The sequence below is a fragment of the Micromys minutus genome, assembly GCF_963924665.1.
Source record: "Micromys minutus genome assembly, chromosome: 3".
Lineage (NCBI taxonomy): Eukaryota > Metazoa > Chordata > Mammalia > Rodentia > Muridae > Micromys > Micromys minutus.
In genome coordinates this window covers 19,857,240-19,878,142 of record NC_137972.1, presented here as the reverse complement: position 1 = coordinate 19,878,142, position 20,903 = coordinate 19,857,240, and the positions used below count along the sequence as shown (strand labels likewise).

General features: G+C 46.5%; 1 protein-coding gene across 1 annotated transcript; it reads left to right on the top strand.

Moving 5' to 3' along the window:
* Positions 1 to 218: 218 nt before the first annotated feature.
* Positions 219 to 9,101, top strand: FGF6 (fibroblast growth factor 6; the record flags this gene model as incomplete). The annotated part of the gene is made up of 3 exons (XM_080914382.1): positions 219 to 564; positions 1,552 to 1,655; positions 8,327 to 9,101. 3 exons carry the CDS (start codon positions 219 to 221, stop codon positions 8,501 to 8,503), a joined length of 627 nt encoding a protein of 208 aa, XP_080770508.1. The 3' UTR covers positions 8,504 to 9,101.
* Positions 9,102 to 20,903: the final 11,802 nt, after the last annotated feature.

Below are 20,903 nucleotides of genomic sequence, written 5' to 3'. Positions count from 1 at the left end.
TAGAGAACGCCCCCGAGCCATGGTCCATAATGGCCACAGCTCAGCCCGGGTCCTTCTGGTCTCAATCCGAGTGCCTGAAGCAGGCTTTGGTTTCATGTCAGCAGCCTTCATCTGCCTTCCAAAAATAAGCCCCTGCCGCCATGCAGAGGGGAGAAAAACAAGAAGGGCGGTATTTTTAGGGCCATTAATTCTGACCACGTGCCTGAGAGGCAAGGTGGATGGCCCTGGGACAGAGGCTGTTCATCACTATGTCCCGGGGAGCAGGACGTGTTCGGGGCACGCTGCAGGCTCTCATCTTCTTAGGCGTCCTTGTGGGCATGGTAGTGCCCTCACCTGCCGGCGCCCGCGCCAACGGCACACTACTGGACTCCAGAGGCTGGGGCACCCTCTTGTCCAGGTCTCGAGCTGGGCTAGCTGGAGAGATTTCGGGTGTGAATTGGGAAAGTGGCTATTTGGTGGGCATTAAGCGACAGCGGAGACTCTACTGCAACGTGGGTATTGGCTTCCACCTCCAGGTGCCTCCTGACGGCCGGATCAGTGGAACGCATGAGGAGAACCCTTACAGTGAGTGTCGCCAGCAGACAGCTGGGTGCTTGGTGGCTTGAGCATGGAAAGATGAAGGGGGCTTGTGCTGGTGGGTGGGGCTGCACTCTAAAGGAAACAAACGCTGTGTAGCGTTTAGATGGCTTAATCTCTCCCTACCCTGCCCAGAAAGAGATGCAGGCTCTGTAAGCACAGACCTATGCATCTTGGTTATCCTTAGCCATAATCTCAGGTAACCCCATCGTTTGGTCTTAATTGCTCCAATAGTAGTGGTCCAGCTCTGAAAAACTATTAACTGCTCTAGAAGGGGAGATAAGTTATGATAGTCCATCCTGGTTAAAACCATGAGTTTCTATTCAGCTGTCCTTTTTGAAAGAGAAGGGCGAGCAGCCTGAAAAAAATGCCCATCTGAAGCATCTCCTTGGTGCCATGCTTCAGGTGCCCGCATAGACAGTCTTCCGGCCAAGGCAGGATATGAACTGCAGGGTCCCAGACAAGCAAGCCGGCTCGGGGTAGCTGCAGTGTTTGTGAACTGGGTAGCAGGATGTGGAGCAAACTTTAAGTAATCAAAATTGATTGACTGATTGATTTTGTGTGTGTGTGTGTGTGTGTGTGTAAGCGTGTGTGTGAGTTAAACCCAAGGATGCAGGGCATACCATGCAAGTACTGTATCACTGGAGTTACATCTACAACCCCCATCCTTAGAGTCAAGGACCTCAGGTGACAAATTCACTGAAAGCCCGGATTCAAACCTGATCTTAAATAGACGTTTGAGTGTCCATTGCGATTCCCCAGCTCCAGGGTAAAACTTTGCCAGGAAGAACCGATTGTGCTACCAGGATGTGAGCGGATGCAGCTAGGGCAGTGAAGGGATGTTATAGGATTATATGGATCAGGGACAGATGCATTGCAGAGGTGGTGCCTCTGAGAGGGGGGCGGCGGGATGCCTCTGAAGGACTGGAGTTTGCAGACAGGAGCATGAGTGGGTGTCCTCTGTTTCACCGTCAGGCCTGCTGGAAATCTCCACAGTTGAACGGGGTGTGGTAAGCCTCTTCGGTGTGAAAAGTGCTCTCTTCGTTGCCATGAACAGTAAAGGAAGATTGTACACAACGGTGAGTTCCTCGGAAGAGGGAGAGCATCCGGGTTCTTCCTGTTCACACCACTGAACACAACACACATCTAACATTGAGAGATGAGGGGGTGGGGTGGAGTTTGGGGGGGGGGTGGGGAGAATTCCAAAGGGCTGTGAAAGGAGCTTTGGCTGGCAAGGTGCCTTGAAGCTCACACTTCCTCTGTTTCGAAACCTCTGCACAAGCCTGCGGTCCTTTCAACCCACTACCGAGACCTTTGCCCTTCAAGAAGCCATGGTTCAGAGAGCTCCTGGGTAGGGAAACCTGTGTTCTGTCACAAAGTTGTCGTTCAAGCTCACAGTCATGTCTGAGTCACTGAACTGGGGAGGCCCAGGAAGGCAGGCCTGTGGGTCAGCCTGGGTAAGCCTCCCCCATGACACCCCTCCAGGAGACACTCTGGCTGAGTGCTATAGGGGCTCTGTAGATGGATGCTCTCTCTCATCTTCATTACTGATGAGATACTTTGGCCCAAGTTTTACAACCTCTGGTCTTTGATCCCATAGTCCATGGCAGCATCTTCTTCTATCATACCTTCCCAAAAGGCACTGGGCCCCTCCTCTCTCTGTACCATAGATCACGATAAGAGGACGAATGCTAAGAGGCAAATTCACACTCTGGGACAAGGGCAAGCGTTAACCACGTTCAGCAAGGCCTCTGCTTTCTCTGACCCGCCCACTTCCAGGGCTCTCAGCCTGCAATTGGCCTATTTCAAAATGTGTTAGAAAAACGTCCTATGGAATTGATAAAGCCAAGAGGTCTTTAGACAGAAGGAAGGAAGCTGGATCTAGTAAGCGATCGAGTGCTTACCTCATATGTGTATAAACTCGGGGGAGTTCAGCCCCTAGCACCAAACAAATAAAGAGGAAGGAGCCTTGGGTGTGCTAAAAGAGACTGTCGGATCTGCTACCCCCATCCCTTGGAGGAACAAGATGGCAGATACAAAGGGACCACCAGACCCCGGACAAGCTCTAGATTCCCCAGGGAAATCTCCCAGCAAAGGAGGTTTGGCAAAGACTAAAGTGAGCTGGTCGGAGGGTGTCTGCCTCCCAACCTTTTGAACAAGTGTCTCAAGGTTGGCTTACGGTGTGGGCTGAAACCAGTGCATCTCCAGCACCATTCTGTGGGTGTGCACCCATCACTTTGTAACCTCTTAGATGCATGGATTTCCAGGACCTGCTTCAGAGGCTCAGAGGGCTGGGATGAAGACTATCAATCAATTGGTCCAGCTCACAGTTCAGTGTTTTTGTTTTGTTTTGTGTTTTGAGGCTCAGGTAGGTGTGAGTGCTGCCAGTCTCTACGGTCTGTGGAGAACGAGGAATCTTTTCAGTTCTGCCTGTGTTAATCCAGCCTCCAGAACAGCAGAAGACAGGGCCCACACAGGGAAACCTCGGATCCCAGTTGTGCCAGTCTCTGAGAAAGTGGCAGAGCAGGAAATAGCATGGAGCCACCTAAGGTTTTGGTGGAATTGGTGGCTCTTTCCTTCTGTGAGTTGGGTCCTTCTTATCACCAGCCCCCATGGTACCCAGAATCCCGCCCACAGGGAGATCTGGGGTGGCTGGCTCTAGGATTTTTTATGGGCATTTTAGCAGGCAAACCTGCCATAAACCCCAATTATATAAACACTTCAGCCACCGTAATTAACATATTCTTTTAAAATTAGAAATGAATCATTTATGGCAAAGGAGAGGGTCACAAACATAGATTGGATAAACACATCCACTTCCCACTTAGAATCTCTAGTTCTAAGAGACGCTGAGGACAGGGAACGTTTTTTGGCTATCAAGAGAAAATGCTCCCAAGGGGTAGACCCTCTCACTGGAGCAAATCTCGTTGAAGCGTGGGGTACCCAGGCTCACCAGGCAAAAGGTTCTAAAAGGACCTGGAGTAGCCACTGAGCAGCAGTTGCTGTGGAGAAGAGGGATTGCCCTGAGTGAGTTTTGTAGCCAGTAGCCAGGGAGCTTGTGCTCCTGGTGGGAGATTCTCTTCCCTAGACCCCAAGGCCAGAGGGGCTGGTTGGACCGCAGTGCCTCAGCCAGAGCACCTGATGCTTTGTGTGCAGCTAGGGAACCAGATGCTACCATAGCAGCCCTCCCCATCCTCCACCCCCCACAACAGTTACCACAGTCTAAAAAAACAATTGCCAACTGATCCCAGGAGCCAGGAAGACTCCTGCTGGGTGGTGATTTCATTCACACTATTTCCCTTTAAGCCCCCTGAGCTGCCTCCTCCCCTGGTAGATCAGCTGCTGCAACCTCTAAATGGCATTTCTCATGGGGGGGGGGGACTGATGAGGAGGAAAAGGCAGCCCTCCTGTGATGGGTGAATGGGGGCAAAGAAAAGGCACCTAGAAGTGGTCTTCCTTCTTTCAGAAAGAGGGGTGTGGAACCGAAGGGCAGTTTTAGGCGCTCTCTCCAGATGGCAAGGGCAGCCTCCTGCCCTGAGCTGGCGGGGTTTATCTGGGGTTCTGCAGAGCTGGAGAACTGTTTGGTCTTTAGCCTCCCTTCGAAGGCGGAGATGCAGGCGTGTCAGGCTTCTGTTTCTCTGCTCAGTTGCTGCTGAGTGCATCTCCGGGTTCTGCAGATAATGCCCAGAAAGCCTTTGGAGGAAGCGCGTTTGGCCATACAGACTGGGGCCAGAGTCCCCATTGCCACCCAGTCCTGCTCTCCAGTCTTGCTTTAGGCAAAGTCACTGGTGCTTCTCTCGGACTGGATGTTTGCCGTCCTGGCCGGAGACTGGAGCAGAAGGAGGGAACGCAACATTCTTACTCCCCCTAACATCCGGAAGCCATAACGGAGCCCCTCCTGACAGTGGTTCTGTAGCCATTCGCTGGCCGAGAAGAATACACGTTGCACGCTAAAGGGTTTATACCATGTTTACAAACTTCAATAGGGACACAGTGATGTGCAAACCGCACGGCTGACTTCATTCCCACCATCTCGCCCCTGCTCTCTGTCCTCATTTGACTGGGAGTAATAGGTACACGTGGACAGAGCACATACACCCTGAAGATTGTTAAAGACAGAGATGGATGGCTCACCTCCGCGTATGAACAAGATGATGGGTGTGGTAGCTGCTCCCACTCTCCAACTTTTGGGACCATTTCTTCCAAAAGTGTTTTCCCCCAAATACCCAGGGATGCCCTATTTTCTACAGTGCTTCTGCATTAAGGGAGTTGAAAGGCTATTTCTTTTCAAATGGATTTGGTGGAACTCAAGACATTGTTACTCTGGCGCATGAGAGTGGCAGGTCCAGGAAATGTGATCTGGTGGAATTATTTTCATTTGTTCAAGTAATAATATACTGTAGCCGCTTCTATTAACACGGTGTTCAGCTTGGCTGGGGGCCTTTCTCACCAAGCCAATGCTCCAGCATTCCTGAGCCATGAGAACTCAAAGCCCAGGGGTGTGATGGAGCAACAGAAAGATTGTGCCCTAAGCACTGCTGTAATCCTGTGGAAAGTGCTGTCAGCTACAAGCCAGGATGTTGTCTTGTCCCAAGTGGTCCTTTCCCCATCCACCAGAAAGTAAAGTCAAGTCGGGACTCACAGGGGGAGGGGCAGGTGGGGGCGGGGCAGGAAGGGGCGGGGTAGGCAGGAGTCACCTGAAGAATAGGAATCCTCTGTTTCCATTCCCCATTTGTAGAGCGTTCTGGGAATGCTAGGGATAGGAAATAGGCTGGAGAGAAAGGACAGAAAGGAAATGAAAGCAGTCAACTTAAAAAAAAAAAAGGCAGGGGGATTGGGACAGATTTGAATAATCAGATCTGATGAACAGGGTTGGGCTGGGGATGGTTGGGAGCTGGTCTAGAGCTCAAAGCTCTGGATTCCATTCCCAGCACTGCCCCTGCCAAAATGTCTGCTGGGTAAAGAACAATGAATTGTAACCTCTTTTGATATCCAGGGACTTGGTTCCAGTAACCCATGGACTACTGGTACCCCAAATCTCTGGGTGCTGAAGTGCTTCATTAAAAAAAAAAATCTAACATCTTCATATGACCAGTGAACATCCTCTTAGACATCTGAGCTCACCATTTGATTGGTTTTAATACGTAATGCAAAAGCTACATAGACAACGTACCACATTTTTAGGAAACAATTTATTAAGGAACTTTTTTTTTTTAAATCTGTGCGTGTTCAAGGCAGATGCAATTTTTGGTCCCAGGTTGGCTCCTGGGGTCCGGAACTCTCAGAAGTGTGTGGCAATCTATATATGCACCCACAAATATGCAGCTGTTTTTGACAATGCTGCACCTTAGCCAGACTCGTTCTGGACAGTGGGATGTGGGTAATGCCTAGAGTTCTCAGCCAAGGGTTCACCCCTCCCCTCCCTTCCCTCTGCTCCACTCTGCTCCTCGCCCTCCCCCGTGTGCAAACAACGCACGAAAGCCTCTCCCTTAACCACCATCCAGGTCAGAAATAAGTTCTCCTGGACACTGGCACGTTCCTCTCCAGGGACAGGGACGTACAAAGTTAGAACAAAGGCAAAGCAAGAAGGTGGAGAGGGCAGCCTCGTGGGTAGAGACCGCTGGTCCAATAAGACTTCTCCCTACACTTCCCAGCCCGTTCTGGATCCTGAACTCCTTTGCCATTTTAAATAAATTGCTTACGTGGGTAGATAACACATGAGGAAGATTTGGGGTGTGGGGCGTAAGAGATTCCCACAGGACTTAAATCTCCTATTATCTTGATGACTGAGTTCCTCCTGTGCGGCCAGTTCCTTGTGTGACATTCCTGGAATAACCTATACATTCATGAGTGTATGTTCAGGTAGCTGTGAAGTCACCCTTCAGACACTCAAGGTGTTTTTAATTTTACGTGAGTGAGTGGGTGTTTTGCTTGCATGATACCCTCGGAGGCCAGATGAGGCTGTTGAATCCACTGCATCTGGACAGTTGTGAGCTACCCTGTGGATGCTGGAAGTCAAACTCTGACCTTCTGCAGGACATAGGTTCAAACTGAGCATCTCCACTTGTTAGTATGTCTGAGACAGTCCGGTGTCAATGTGCCAAAGGTTTTCTCTTCGTGTAACTTGGTCCCAGCTAAGACAACTATTCCACGTTTGATAAAGATGTTTTGGGATTCTTGCTGTTTAAAAAGTGTTGTACACGTGTGGGAATATGTTCCTAAGAGAATTGCTAATCATCTGTTATCTTGATGTAAAAATGTTTTCTAGTAGACACTGTGGATTGCTCTATGTAGAAGTAGTAACACTACACACTAAGGAACCCTGAGAATCCTTTGTCTCTCTTGGGCTCTCCCCAATTATAGTATCAAATCCCTTCCTCAATCTGACCATTGGTCCCTGGTATCCTTGTACCAGAGCGGGCTTCTTAGAGTCTACTGGGAAAGAAATATATCCACGGGGTTCAGATGCTGTTTAAATGTTGTTAAAGGCATCTGCCCCAGGGGCTCTAGAGCATCAGTGATCGGCTCTCTACCACCCCACAACAGCAATACAGAGACACCTGTGTGTCCCCACTGCTGGTGAGCCTAGGTGCACCACAGGCTTCTTTCAGAAGTCAAAGGACACCTCTGGTACCAGGGAGAAGCCATTGAGCTGGGGTTGCTGGTGTGTGTGTGTGTGTGTGTGTGTGTGTGTGTGTGTGTGTGTGTGTGTGTAGCTCTTTGCCTAATTTCCTTGGGAACCAGGTTCTTGTCTATAAAAATTACTCCTATCTCAGATTCCACAGGGCCCCAGTGAATGGTCTGGTTTATAGAGTTCCACTCCCCTTCTGAGCTCAAAGTCAAAATTGAGGAGTCCTCTTCTTCTCCTCCTCCTTCTCCTTCTTCTTCTCCTTCCCCTTCCCCTTCCCCTTCCCCTTCCCTTTCTCCTCCTCCTCCTCCTCCTCCTCCTCCTTCTTCTTCTTTTTTTTTCTCCTCCTTCTCCTTCCTCCTCCTCCTCCTCTTCCTCCTCCTCCTCCTCCTCCTCCTCCTCCTCCTCCTCCTCCTCCTTCTTCTTCAAGGGGACTGCAGGCTTTGAACCAAGAAGCTACAGGCAGAAGGGATAATACTAAAAAGAACCTCTCAGAGCGCATGTGTTCCTCTGCCCCTACACTTACTACCCCACAAGCTCCCTGGCACCCACAGAATTTGTGTGAAGAACTGAGGCTCTGAGAGGTGGAGACCATCCAAGCCACCCTATGGGAACATAGGAAAAGCACTGTGTGGAGCCAGGGGCTTCCATCCCACTTTGCCAGGCAGCCTTCCTCTGGATAGAACACGTTCTCACTTGAGGACTTGGTAGAAAGCATCCCCACCTGGAAGTCTGGAGGTTTTCTCTGACCTCCCCACAGGACCCAAACACCTTCCCTCTATATCCCTGGCCTTGGATTCCTCCTGATGTAAGAGGACAAGAGAGAAGGAACTGTGAGGGCCCTGAAGTGCCTCCTGTTCTAACCTCTCACTTTGCTCCTGTCCTTGCAGCATATTCCCTATGGTAGTTCTTCTACATGACAAAGAGGCCTCCTCTGGGTGGCTTGTGTGTGGACACTTCTTTATTTTAAATTAATTTATCTATTTACATTCCAAATACTACCCCCCTCCTGGTTCCCCCTCCCAGAGTTCTTCACCCCATCCCACTTCCCCACTTCCCCCATCCCTCGGGTTGACACTTCTTAATTATCACTGGGTCTCTGCTGTCTGTTCATCTTCACAGCCCAGCTTCCAAGACGAATGCAAGTTCAGAGAAACCCTCCTTCCAAACAATTACAACGCCTACGAGTCAGACCTGTACAGAGGGACCTACATTGCACTGAGCAAACATGGACGGGTAAAGCGGGGCAGCAAGGTGTCCCCAATCATGACTGTCACTCACTTCCTCCCCAGGATATAAGGACCCATGGATGGAGGCTCACAGGGTGACAGCTGCATCTTTTCTGTTGGAATGTCACGTTAAGAGAACACTTCTGCTCCTATCCTGTGGCTTCTGAGTCTGGCTTATCTTGTGCCTGAAGAGATGAGTTGGCTCCCTTAGCCACTGGACTCCATGGCACGTAACTCACATGGCTGAGGGTTTGCGGTTAACATCTCAGGGTGGCGGTGGATCCTGAGCTTCGACCTCTCCGGAGGAGAGACAATACAGATGATTCTTGCAGCATGTGGCCCTGTGCATAAGTAAAAGCCAAGATGGGAGTATGCGTGTGCCCATGCACGTTCATACATCTTTGCATAGATTCTCACCAGCAAAGGCAGTTTAGAATACTGAGTTTCTTTCTCCCAACATCAGTACCGCAGGAATCTGCCTGTCAGAGCATCACTTGTCAAGTCAGACGGCTTGAGATGCATCCCATTCTTCCTTTTTCTCATCATCTAACCATCCAGTTGCCTGAGTAACGGTGAGCAGCTATCTTTTCTGTGGGAGTCGTGAGGAAGGTAGGGGTATAAAATATAATTGTAAACTATCAACAAAAAAAAAAAAAAAAAAAAAGGCAACGTGGCACCCTGGGTTCCATGCCCATTGGGACATTATGATGCATTGTTAGAGATAACTGAGAGAGAAGAGGATTTCCTCCTTGGAAGAAAATAATAGAACAGGCTGGGGCCTTTGAGGAGATCTGTGGAGGCAGGGGGACTGGATGTTCTGTAGAGAGCCATTCTGCCTGAAGTGCTCCAAGCTGTGTGTGGCTCCAAGAAACACCAGGCTGCCTGCCCATAACATTTCCTCGCTTTGAACCAGGTCTTATTTTAACCTCAGATGACAAGGATCCTAATAATGGCAACCTCCCTGGCAAGGAAGGGCAGTGTGCAAATTAGGGCATGAAGGAAGTCCAGAGGCTTTGGACTCGCCGTGGTGATCCCTCTCCAACTATGTCCAGGAAACTCGCCCAAGTTCTCACCCGATACCCTCACTTCCTTCTCGCTCGGCCTGAGCTTGCATACACAATGCCGCCTGGATGCAGAAGAACTGGGTGCTGTGACCTCCAGCCCCTCTTCCTCACTACAGTCGGAGTGGTGTGATAATCCCAGGATTCAGGCAGCCAAGCTGAAGTGGCTCCTTGCTCCACAATGCCTTCTTGCCTCTTGTCCTTTGAGAGTATTTTAAACCGTGGTTCCCTGAGAGACTATAAATGTGGTCTGCCTAGAGCCTGCAGATTCCTCAACTGTTGGAATGTTCCTAAATCTGACACCAGAGAGAGCCCTATCAGTGCACAAATATTTTCAGCATATGTTACAAAATGACCTGACACCCTCAGCTACCCTTGGGAGCCCTGACCTGCAAGACAATCCCTCATCTGTTGCAAATACCTCCGTCTTCAACATACCTCTCTATTCTAGATGCACCCCTCTATAGACAGATCTGGACTCAGGGATTCTGAGCTGCAGATGGGAGGGGGTTGGCAATGCAAGAGACAGACATTGCTCTATCTTCCTTCTGTGCCCTGAAAGTGTCAGGGTGGACATGTGATAAGAGAAGGGGAAAAGGGCCAGAGGCAGATGAGATAAGAGGTAGCAGACGTCAGCCATGTGGACATCCTCGAGCTTTGGATGGAAACTCGGAAGAACCAAGTCTTGTACCGGTATAAGAGGGTGAAAAATTGATCTGTGTTAACTTCTTGGATAATGAAGCTTAAGGAGAAAGCCATACTCTTTTAAGACATCTTTGCCAGTCATCATCGATGGTTTTATAAGGCTTGTCAGAAGTGGGGTCACTTGGGATTTCACGCATGTTCATTCCTGATGTAACTAACTATCTGGACAAGATGTCTGGGGCTGGGAACTATTGTCTGGATAGGAGGGAATATTTTAATCTTCAAGAAAGTCAACCACCACCCTCCCTTCTTCCCTTCCTTCCTTCCTTCCTCCCTCCCTTCCTTCCTTCCTTCCTTCCTCCCTTCCTGTCTTCCTTTCTAGATCATTATACATATACACCTTGAGCCAATGAATTCTAGAGACTGCAGACTCTGGGCTACCAGATCTTGTCTCTTTGTTGGAGCTCAGGAAGCTGCTCAAATCCCGACAAGGAGTTTTATCAACTATCCACTCCTACCTTTCATACCCCGGGTAAGAAAGAGAAGCTACAGAACCCCTGGATGGGAAAGGCCTGGTGTTCACCTGCCCGGTGGCAACAGCAGCATGACATTTCCAATGACTGACATCGGTTGTGAGAAGGTGGGGTCTCTAGCTAGCCCCAGGATTTTGCTGTACTGTTTCAATGCATGGTTCGTGCTTTTGACTTTTTTTCCTGTAAAGAAATTCTCATAAGAGGGTTCTCTTTGATCTAAAGTGACTTAGGCTTTGCACAAGTCAAACCCAATCCATAGGCAAATTAAGGGATGAGACAAGAGCAGGGGGAAAAAAAAGTCAGTGAGAAGTGCTGCTGATCTCTTCTGTCCTGCTACTGGGCACAGGGGTGGAGTGTCACCTCCTAACTGTCACCTGCACTCCTTGAAGCGGTGGTTTGTAATTCTCTTACCAGTATGTGTTCTAGAAACTCATGGGGGTGAGGCTGGAGATCAGGCTCAGTGGTTCAGAGCACTTGGTGCTTCTCCAGAGGACCTGGGTTCAGTTCTTTGTAGGCACAAGATGCACACAACCATCTGTAATTCCCTAACGTCTACCAGTCTCTCTTTCTGGCTCCAAGGGTAGTGCATAGACACCCATTGCATTGTTCCACCACCTCGTGACACCTCTGTGCTTTCTCCTTTTGATACATTTTTGATGTAGACAGTAAGAATCTGATCATTAATACCTCATCAATACCCTTCCCAGGCTGCTATATCCCACAGTTCCTTCGACAGACAAACGTGTCCTCACACAAGCTCCAAGCTCTTAGTCACGACCAGACTAGGCTTAAGAAGAACGGGTTTCTTTCTTGTCATCTGAGTCAGGGTCCAGCCTGTCTCCGTTTTAGAAATGTGTCTCTAGATGAACAGCTTAGACCTGAAATTGGATTCTGTCCCACATTTTGACATTCTTCTTGTATGATTTCGAGTCCCTTTTCCTGCCCTAAGACCACAAGTGTTCCAGGTTCTCACTCTGTGTGAGTTTTGAAGAAAAAAAAAGGGGGGGATGTTGAAGAGTCATGATGCCCATTGTCCTTGTCATTGGTGCTGTGGTCACTTGGGCAAACAGTTACAATGTGTGGTTGCTGACCCTCATGACTCCAGTATAGCTTCTCAACTAAGATTCCCTTCTGTTCCTTTTTTTTTTTTTTTTTTTTTTTTTTTTTTTTTTTTTTTGTATAAAGCTAAGCTAGAAGATGTCTACAACTTTCTGGCCTTACATTTTCCCTTAAGATAAGCTTTATGCCACTTGTTACAGAACAGGTGATAATTCCTCTGCACAGCGGATCTGTATGAGTTACTCCCACCCTCCCTCTCCAAGATGGACTAGCCACTCCTGTCACTTTCCTGAGGGGGGAGACACCAAACACAGGACAAGGCTAGAATCTACAGAAATACTGCAGCCTGTGCTTACATCTGAGTGGATGATGCCTCTTCCCAAAGCAGGAGGTGATGGCTACCCACCACCAGATCTTGACTCCAGGGCAGCACGCAGATAGCCAAAACGGAACCATGTTTGTGTACCTCATGAACTGCTGAAACCGAGCCCCAGACACATCACTGTCTTCATCGTTAAGGACCTCAGGCTGGGTTCTGGTGCAGAACTGTCCTCAAACTTGAGGACAGTAGGTAGGAGGTCCAGAAGCTAGCTGTTCAGTCATGTGCTTGAGAAATGGGATGCTTCTGTTTTTTAATATGTATGTGCTATGCACAAACCATAACTTGTCCCAGCAAGAAGTTAAAGGCCTTTTTATACGTTTCTCTAAACTGTCTGACTCCACCCCTCCTATTAAAATTGACAACAAATCTCTGGGTTGTAGTTAATTATTTTTGTCAATTGTCTGCCCTCTATCTGTGAGCCAGGAAGTTGGGGGAAGTGGGGGATAGATAAAGGTTTCTGGTGCTGTGGACGATGAAGGCAGAAAGAAGCTGCGGGGAGCCTGTCACTCTTATTACTCATGGGTCGTTTGTCCAAAAGGGGAAAGGAAATGACCAAATACATAAGGAGGCTGCATCCTGAGCTGGGGTAAGTTTGGAGGATACACAAGAAACACGGTAGACCTCACCCATTCCCTCATAGGTATTCATTATAAAAACTCACATGGGGTGGAGAGATGACTTAAGTGGTTAAGAGAACTTGCTGCTCCTCCAGCAGACCTGAATTCGGCTCCCAGCATCCACAGCTCGAAACTGTCCGGTACTCCAATTTCAGGGGATCTAACCATCTCTCCTGGCCCCAAGGGTATTGCATGCATGTGGTACACTGACATGCATGAATGCAAAATGCTCATAAGCATAAACTAAAAATATTTACATATATATATATATATATATATATATATATATATATATAATGTGTGTGTACACACACACACACACACACACACACACACACATAAGCTCACTTTGTGGGGGTGAGAGGAGTTGGGAGAAAAGGTGGAGGAGGAAATTATGCAATCTCTCTTTTCTTCCCTCCTCCCATTCACACCCCCGCAAAGTACTTAACTTTTAATATTGCAAAAAATAATTTGGATGAGGACAAAAACCATCACTGAAAACACATTACCCTGTAGACCCACAAGCCCACTCCATAGACCCTGATGGGACTCAAAGAGGGTCCATATTTATTACATGTCCCTGGCAGCTCTGACACTGGAATAGTCCAACAGGAGCAGAACTGCAGAACTTCTGAGCAAGGGGAGCCGTCATCTCTTCTGAAGTTCTTTCCTAAGACTGAGTAAAGACACTGAGGACAAAGGACTGTAAACCCCTCTGTCACTCACAGTTCCCTTCTTCCCTTCACCAGGCTAGTATCTGTCCCCTGCATACTCTTGCTCCGACGGCCCCTCTCCCACATGCTTCCTCCTGTGCTTACCATCTGAGGAGAAGAACATGTGCCCTTCATTTGAGAGATGCTGGGTTCTGAATACCTCCAGACATTCCTGGAAGAACCTTGTGGTGCTTTGTTCCAATATCCTTTTCAACTCAATTGCCAATTTGTTGCATTTTCCTCTTCAACCCTAATAAACCCATTCAATGAAAACATGACTCAGTAATTAGGAAAACAAACTGCGGTCTATTTTGGGCAGATTTACCACCACCCTCTCTATTCCCCTCCTAAGAAATCCCTCTCACTTGCGGTACTCCTGTTCCCCTTCCGTCCTCCCCTCCTTCCCCTCCCACTCCCCCTCTTCCGTTTTATTCCTTGACTCCTCTTCCGTTTCCTCTCCTTTTTCCCACCTCCTCTCCCTGTCTAATCATGTATTACCTTGACATAAATCTACATATCACTTTTTGTTTACTTTAAAAAACAAAACAAAAAGACTTTGCCTTTAAGCTGTATATGACTATTATCACTTGAAAATATTCTAAATAACTATGTTTTCTCAAAGTTAATTATCTTGGATAGGCCCTCAAACTAAATTAGTCTTCAATTCTGTCAGAAATCTGAGAATGGCCAAATATCTAAAAACATAGGAAGCCTAACACGGTTTCCAGAGCTTAAAGAGGTTGTAGAGACAAATCTCCACCAGTAGTCCCCTGTTAGCAACATGTGAGAGTAAGTCTTTGGCCTTCTGGCTCAGAATCACTGACAGACCTAAAAATGCAGAAATCTTGAAGGGCCGATAACTTTGGCTCGGCAAAGATTATCAATCGACTATTCTGCACAAAGTGTCTCTTTTTGGACAGTAATAGTCTGTTGAGAAATTTGGCAATTTTTTGCCCAATGGCTGCCTAACCACCAACTATACCTCCCCTAAGGTAGAGATGCTCAATTTCTTCATTTATTCCACCAAAGGGGAACTGTAAGAAGCAGTTATGTCTCAACAAAGATAAATAACATTAAATGTCATAATTTGTGGATTTCTGACATTTTTGAAATCCATCTAACTACAAAAAGCATTTGTGACTCAAACTATGAGTTTGTTATCCAGCCCTTAGCTAGTATTTATTAATCAACTGAAAACAGTGAATGGTAACAGATATAATACTGGATCTAAGCCTTATGTTCCAAAATGTATTGTATAGTCACAATGCCTATATGAAAGTAACAATATTAATCTCAATTTTAAATCAATAAGAAACTATTCTAGTAAAAACATTATATTTGTATCAAGTGAAATCATAGCAATGTAAAGAGTACAACCTCAACCTTGTATCAATTACAAAGATTTCTACTAATGTAAGATATAGCTATGTGATATCTTGTTTGAGAGTCAAAAGATAGAAAAAAATATCAAGGAAATGGACCTTACAAGCAAACAGGGTAGCCATTTTAATTAATATCAGGCAAAATAAAGTTCAAACCAGAACTAATCAAAAGAGATAGGAAAAGAAACTATATATTCATCAAAGGAAAATTCCAGAAAGATGACATTGTACTTCTTAACTTCTTCTATGCACCAACCAAAAAAGCAAACAAGTTCATAAAAGAAACACTTCTACAGCTTAAATCAAACACTGACCATTACACAGTGATAGTGGGAAACTTCAATCCCCCAGTCTTGCCAATGGGCAGGTTATCCAGACAAAAACTAGACAGAGGAGGTGGTGTTCAACAACATCATAAGTGAAATGGGTGTAATGGACAGAACCTTTCACCATTAACTAAAGAATACTAAAGAATATGTATTCTTTTCAGCAGCTCATAAAACTTTCCATAAAACTGAATACATACTTGGATATAAAGGCAAGTCTCACCAGATATAAGAAACTGAGATAATACCTTGTGTTGCAATATCCTTTTCAACCCAATCACCAATTTGTTGCATTTTCCTCTTCAACCCAAATAAAGCCATTCAATGAAAACATGACTCAGTAATTAGGAAAACAAACTGCGGTCTATTTTGGGCAGATTTGCCACTACCCTCTCTATTCCCCTCCTAAGAAATCCCTCTCACTTGCTGTGAACAATCCTCTTGTTTCCATTCTGCCCACTCCTCCTTCTCCTCTGACTCCTCCTCTTCCATTTTACTCCCTGATTCCTCCCCTTCCGTTTCCTCTCCTTTTTCTCACCTCCTCTCCCTGTCTAATCATGTATTGTCTTAACATAAATCTACAGTGCTTGGCATATTCCTGCATTTATTCATGCAGTTCATATTTCTAACCTCCTACGATGGTCCAGAAACCATGCTGGGGAACTGGGAATATAATGTTGACAAACTTTACATGGGTTTCCAGACTCGCAGGGAAAGCAGGTATGAAATCGTTCCAGGAAACAGTAACGAGGTTATGGAAGAGGAACTTCCAATGTAGTAGGGAGCTTAGGACAAGGCCCTGATCTCACACAAGTGGATCAGAGAATCTATCCTAAATAAAACTGATTTTTTTTAAGGATGTTTGACTGAGAGCGGGAAGAAGCTGGGAGCTGGAAGGTAAGAGAGAAGGAGTGCTCTGGAAGAATACCAGAGATGCTTGAAGGTAAAGCTACTAGGGAATGGGGACGGAACACTGCATCTTCTTGGATCTAAAATGTAGACATTGTTGCAGGTACAAAATAATAGATCTGGGTGGAGGGAGCAGTGTTGATGGGACTCAGGATGGGCAGCAAGAAACTGTACCATAATGTGTTTGTTTGTCTCCATTATCACCCATTCTCTTTGTGAGTCTCTTATCTTCAAATCTGTACACTCCTGACCGTAAGTAAAGTTCTCAGAATATTCTTTTTTAAAAACTCATTGTTCTATTGTAGTGGCTTAAGTAAGGATGCCCCCCCCTTAGACTCAAACGTTTGAATACTGAATCTCCAGCTGAAAGAACTTTGGGGACAGGTTTAGGAGATGTGGCCTTGCTGGTAGAAGCATGTCACCACCGAGGGTAGGGTTGAGATAACTTTGGAAGCAAGAACAAATTGGAGGCTTCCAACTAAACTGTTAGAGGAGATTCTGGAAGGGTAGATTAGTGGTGGAGGGAGGGAGAGGAATCTGACCTACCATCTCAACCACAGCCCTGACCCAAGGATGCTGCTTTCAGGGTGAATCTACACCTTAGCGGCCAGCCTCCACCATTGGCTGAGATGGACGTTGGAGGATTCGGATTCCCCTCATGACAATTCATGATCCCTAAATGGGTCAAAGGAAGCTAGTTTGCCCATCTCGAGGCATCACGAGACTCTCAGGCCAAACGTGTTGACATGCTCATAGGTCAAAGGGTACTACCTCACCTGAGAAACAGACACCCACAGAGTGACAACTGTCATCTTTCCTTCCCTTGCATCTTAGGAAAAAAAACTGACAAGGGACAATTACATAGGAAACATTTTTTTTCAATTCCAATGTAAATTTTACTATTTTATTTGTGAAAAAACTACAAGCAGAATTCATAGACATTTCTATTTAAAGCGGGAAAATGATAAAGTGGCTTCTAATAACATAGTCGTGCACACACCAGTAACAGGAATATATTAACATCTTTTATTTGCTAGACAAAGAGCAGTGTCCAATATAAATTTCTCCCAAACATTTAAGACCTGTGAATTTCTGACCCATTCACAAAACCACCGACACTTTATCACGAAAAGAAAACAAACCTAACAGACTGTCAGCTCTAAGACGGACGGAGCAGAAACTTCCAAAGCATTATACAAGCCATCTTTCTGGGCAAATGGAAAATAGAGCTCGTATAAGACATCAACAAAAATTCACAAGGGAAGATTATGTTCTGACATACTTAACAAGCATTTGCTATCTGTCTCCAACAAACAAAGCTAAGGAAATAATGTAACCATCTTTACACAGTAAATTAAGGTTACAAGCATACAGAAGAACAGAACTGCTGAACAGAAACTGTTCAGCTCCATTGTCACACTCTAAATGTTGGGTCTTAAACCGTTTTCGGTAACATACAAACAGAGGTTATTATATATCCAGCAATTAATAAATTCTCAATAATTTAAGATACTATGGAAGCTTAAAAATGTAGACTGAGAATGGTCTTAGTAAGGCGGTGAGACATCTTAGTGGAGCTAACTAAACTCACAGAAGTGTCTGCCCATGTTTTTGAAGTGTCCAGATCCGAACAGAAAGGTTTTGATTAAAATATTCTCATGGGTGTCAAGATGTCTTTTCCCCCTCCCAACTGCATGACTCGGGCAGAGCATGTCAGCTCAGCTCTGTATGTGTGCACACGAGTGTGAAAGATCATGTACTAAACGTATGGCAAACTTGCAATTTTGTTGTTAAGACAGCAATATCCAAGGAATATTTTATACTCTCTCTATACTCACTCAAAACATCTGTATTCTCTAGTTTTACCCCTACCCCTACCCTCTCCCTACCCTAGCCTACCTCACCCCTATCCTACCCCTACCCTAGCATACCCCACCCCCTACCTTACCCCTACCCTACCCGAATCCCTGGAGACAAGCAGGGTCTCATAGCCCATCCTGGCCTCAAGCTGAGACTCTCCTATCTCAACCTCTCAAGTCCTAGATTTCTGATCTCTGAGTGTGCACCACGATGCCCAGCTTCTCCTCTGGTCTTGTGCAACCAGAAATGCTGAACGAAAAGGCAAGACATGCAAAATTCTCAATTCTCGATGGTGTTTTAACAGGCATTTCACTATAACACTTTGGATGCACCTCTACCCCCAACCCCATTAAGAGTTCAATGTTCAGTTTAGGAGAAAAAAGAAACTCGTACAAGTCAAGTATGGAGGAGGACTGAGGTAGACAAGGTAGGTAAAGGATCATTATTATGTGGGGGGCCTGAAGAGGGCCTGATTCTTGGAGCTGGTCAATTGAGGGGTTTACTATCTGTATCAATGATTAATAATCAATTTCAGTAAAACCACAACATCCTTCTCGTCTTGTTTGGTGGGACACTGCCTCTTCCACGGGTCCTACAAACCTCCTGAGTCATGGCTGCTCCTGGTCCCCGGGGTCACAGATGCCACCTGTTTCCCTGGAAGTGCATTGAATGCCTACTTAGCTTAAACAGCCACCACAAAATCCTGAAGATGGCATCTTAGACCACAGGCTAATTTCCCTGCTGTTCTGGGGACTAGAATACAAAGTCAAGACCCGACAGCGTAGGTATTCAGTGAGTCCTCTCACACTGGCAGGCTTTCCTTGTGTCTCTGCTCACAGCTTCTCCCCGTGTGTGAGAAGAGGAATCTTGATCAGTGTCTTTTCCTCCCCTTACAGGCCTGCAGTCCTGTCAGTTCAAGGCCCTATTGTGCAGCGTTATTTAAGTTTAATGGTCTTCTTAATGACCCCATCTCCAAATACAGTCACATGTGAGATTAGGGCTTCCACCAATGAGCTGATGGGTGAAGGAGAACAGTCTATTGAGGAGCCTCATTACCACCTGGGGAAGCCTGACCTCATATGTGATGTCACTTTACCAACATTCCAGGAAAGTCTCAGTGGTTGACACATTGATTACACTCTGAAAGGGTTCTGTTGTGCACATAAACAGACCCAAATTGGGGACCCTTTTCTTGAGGATAAGGGAAATAGACTGTGACATTTGAGGCAGGGATTTTGACATCTAGGGGACATTTGATAGTGTCTAAAGACTATTCTGATTATCACAACCACTTAGTGGGTAACTACTTAGTATCTAGAGGAAATGGCTAAGGATATGCTATTGCACATCTTACATCTTACATCTGCTGAAGAACCCCACCACAGAGAACCATTTGGCCCTAAATAGCCATGGAGGCAAGGTTGAGAAGCCCCGGGCTGTGGTGGAACAGCCATGTGATGTGACATGATGTTCTCTGTGGAAGACCCTCTCACTCACATCCTGAGCCAGAAAGGAAAGACAGGAAAAACGCATTTTGGATGCTAGCATTTATGTTAGCATGGAAATTCCCATTTTAAGCAAGTCGCATCTGAAATCCCTAGGGGTTATAGGTTTTCAAGTTCAGACTAGTGTCAAGGGTTGGTCTAGAGTGGAGGGTTCGTAGATTGGCACAGAGAAAAGAGATCCAGGGGAGATGCTGTGGTGTGAGAGGCCAGGGTCACGTGCTCAGGACACGAACACCCATTCTTGTTGGTTTTACCATCAGCTTTTGTTCTGCCATGTGGGGATCAGGCCTCCATCACTAACCCTCCTCCCACACCATCCTCCATCACTAACCCTCCTCCCACACCATCCTCCATCACTAACCCTCGTCCCACACCATCCTCCATCACTAACCCTCCTCCCACACCATCCTCCATCACTAACCCTCCTCCCACACTATCCTCCATCACTAGCCCTCCTCCCACACCATCCTCCATCACTAACCCTCCTCCCACACCATCCTCCATCACTAATCCTCCTCCCACACCATCCTCCATCACTAACCCTCCTCCCCCGTCATTCTCTATCACAGGCCAGCAGGACTTTGCTTCTTTTTTTTCTTTTGCCCCCCACCCTCCCAAACCCTCCAACCTCCCCGCTCTGATAATCCCCTACACTGGAGCATTGAGCCTTGTCAGGACCAAGGGCTTCTCTTCTCATTGATGCCCAACAAGGCCATCCTCTGCTACATATGCAGCTGGAACCATAGGTCCATCCATTTGTGCTCTTTGGATAGTGGTTTCGTTCCTGGGAGCTCTAGATGGTTGGAATTGTTGTTATGGGGTTGCAGACTCCTTCAGCTCCTTCAGTCCTTTCTCTAACTCCCCGCAACACTGTTCTCAGTTCAGTGGTTGGCTCTAAGCATTCACCTTTGTATTTGTCATGATCTGGCAGAGCCTTTGAGGAGACAGCTATGTCAGGCTCCTGTCAGCATGTATTTCTTGGTATCAGCAGTATTGTCTGGATTTGGTGGCTGTATGTGGGATTGATCTCCAGATGAGTCAGTCTCTGGATGGCCTTTCCTTCAGTCTCTGCTCCACACTTTGTCTCCATATTTCCTTCTGTGAGTATTTTGTTCTCCATTCTAAGAAGGACTGAAACATCCACACTTGGGTCTTCCTTCTTCTTGAGCGTCATGTGGTCTGTGAATTGTATCTTGGGTAATTCAAGCTTGTGGCCTAACATCCACTTATCATTGAGTACATACCATGTGTGGGTTGGTGTTTATGTGTGTGTGTGTGTGTGTGTGTGTGTGTGTGTGTGTGTGTGTGTATGTTGTGTGTGTGTGTGATTGGGTTACCACACTGAGGATGATATTTTCTAATTTCATTTATATGCCTAAGAATTTCATGAAGTTGTTGTTTTTAATACCTGAGTAGTACTTCATTGTGTAAATGTACCACATTTTCTGTATCCATTCCTCTGCTGAAGGACATCTGGG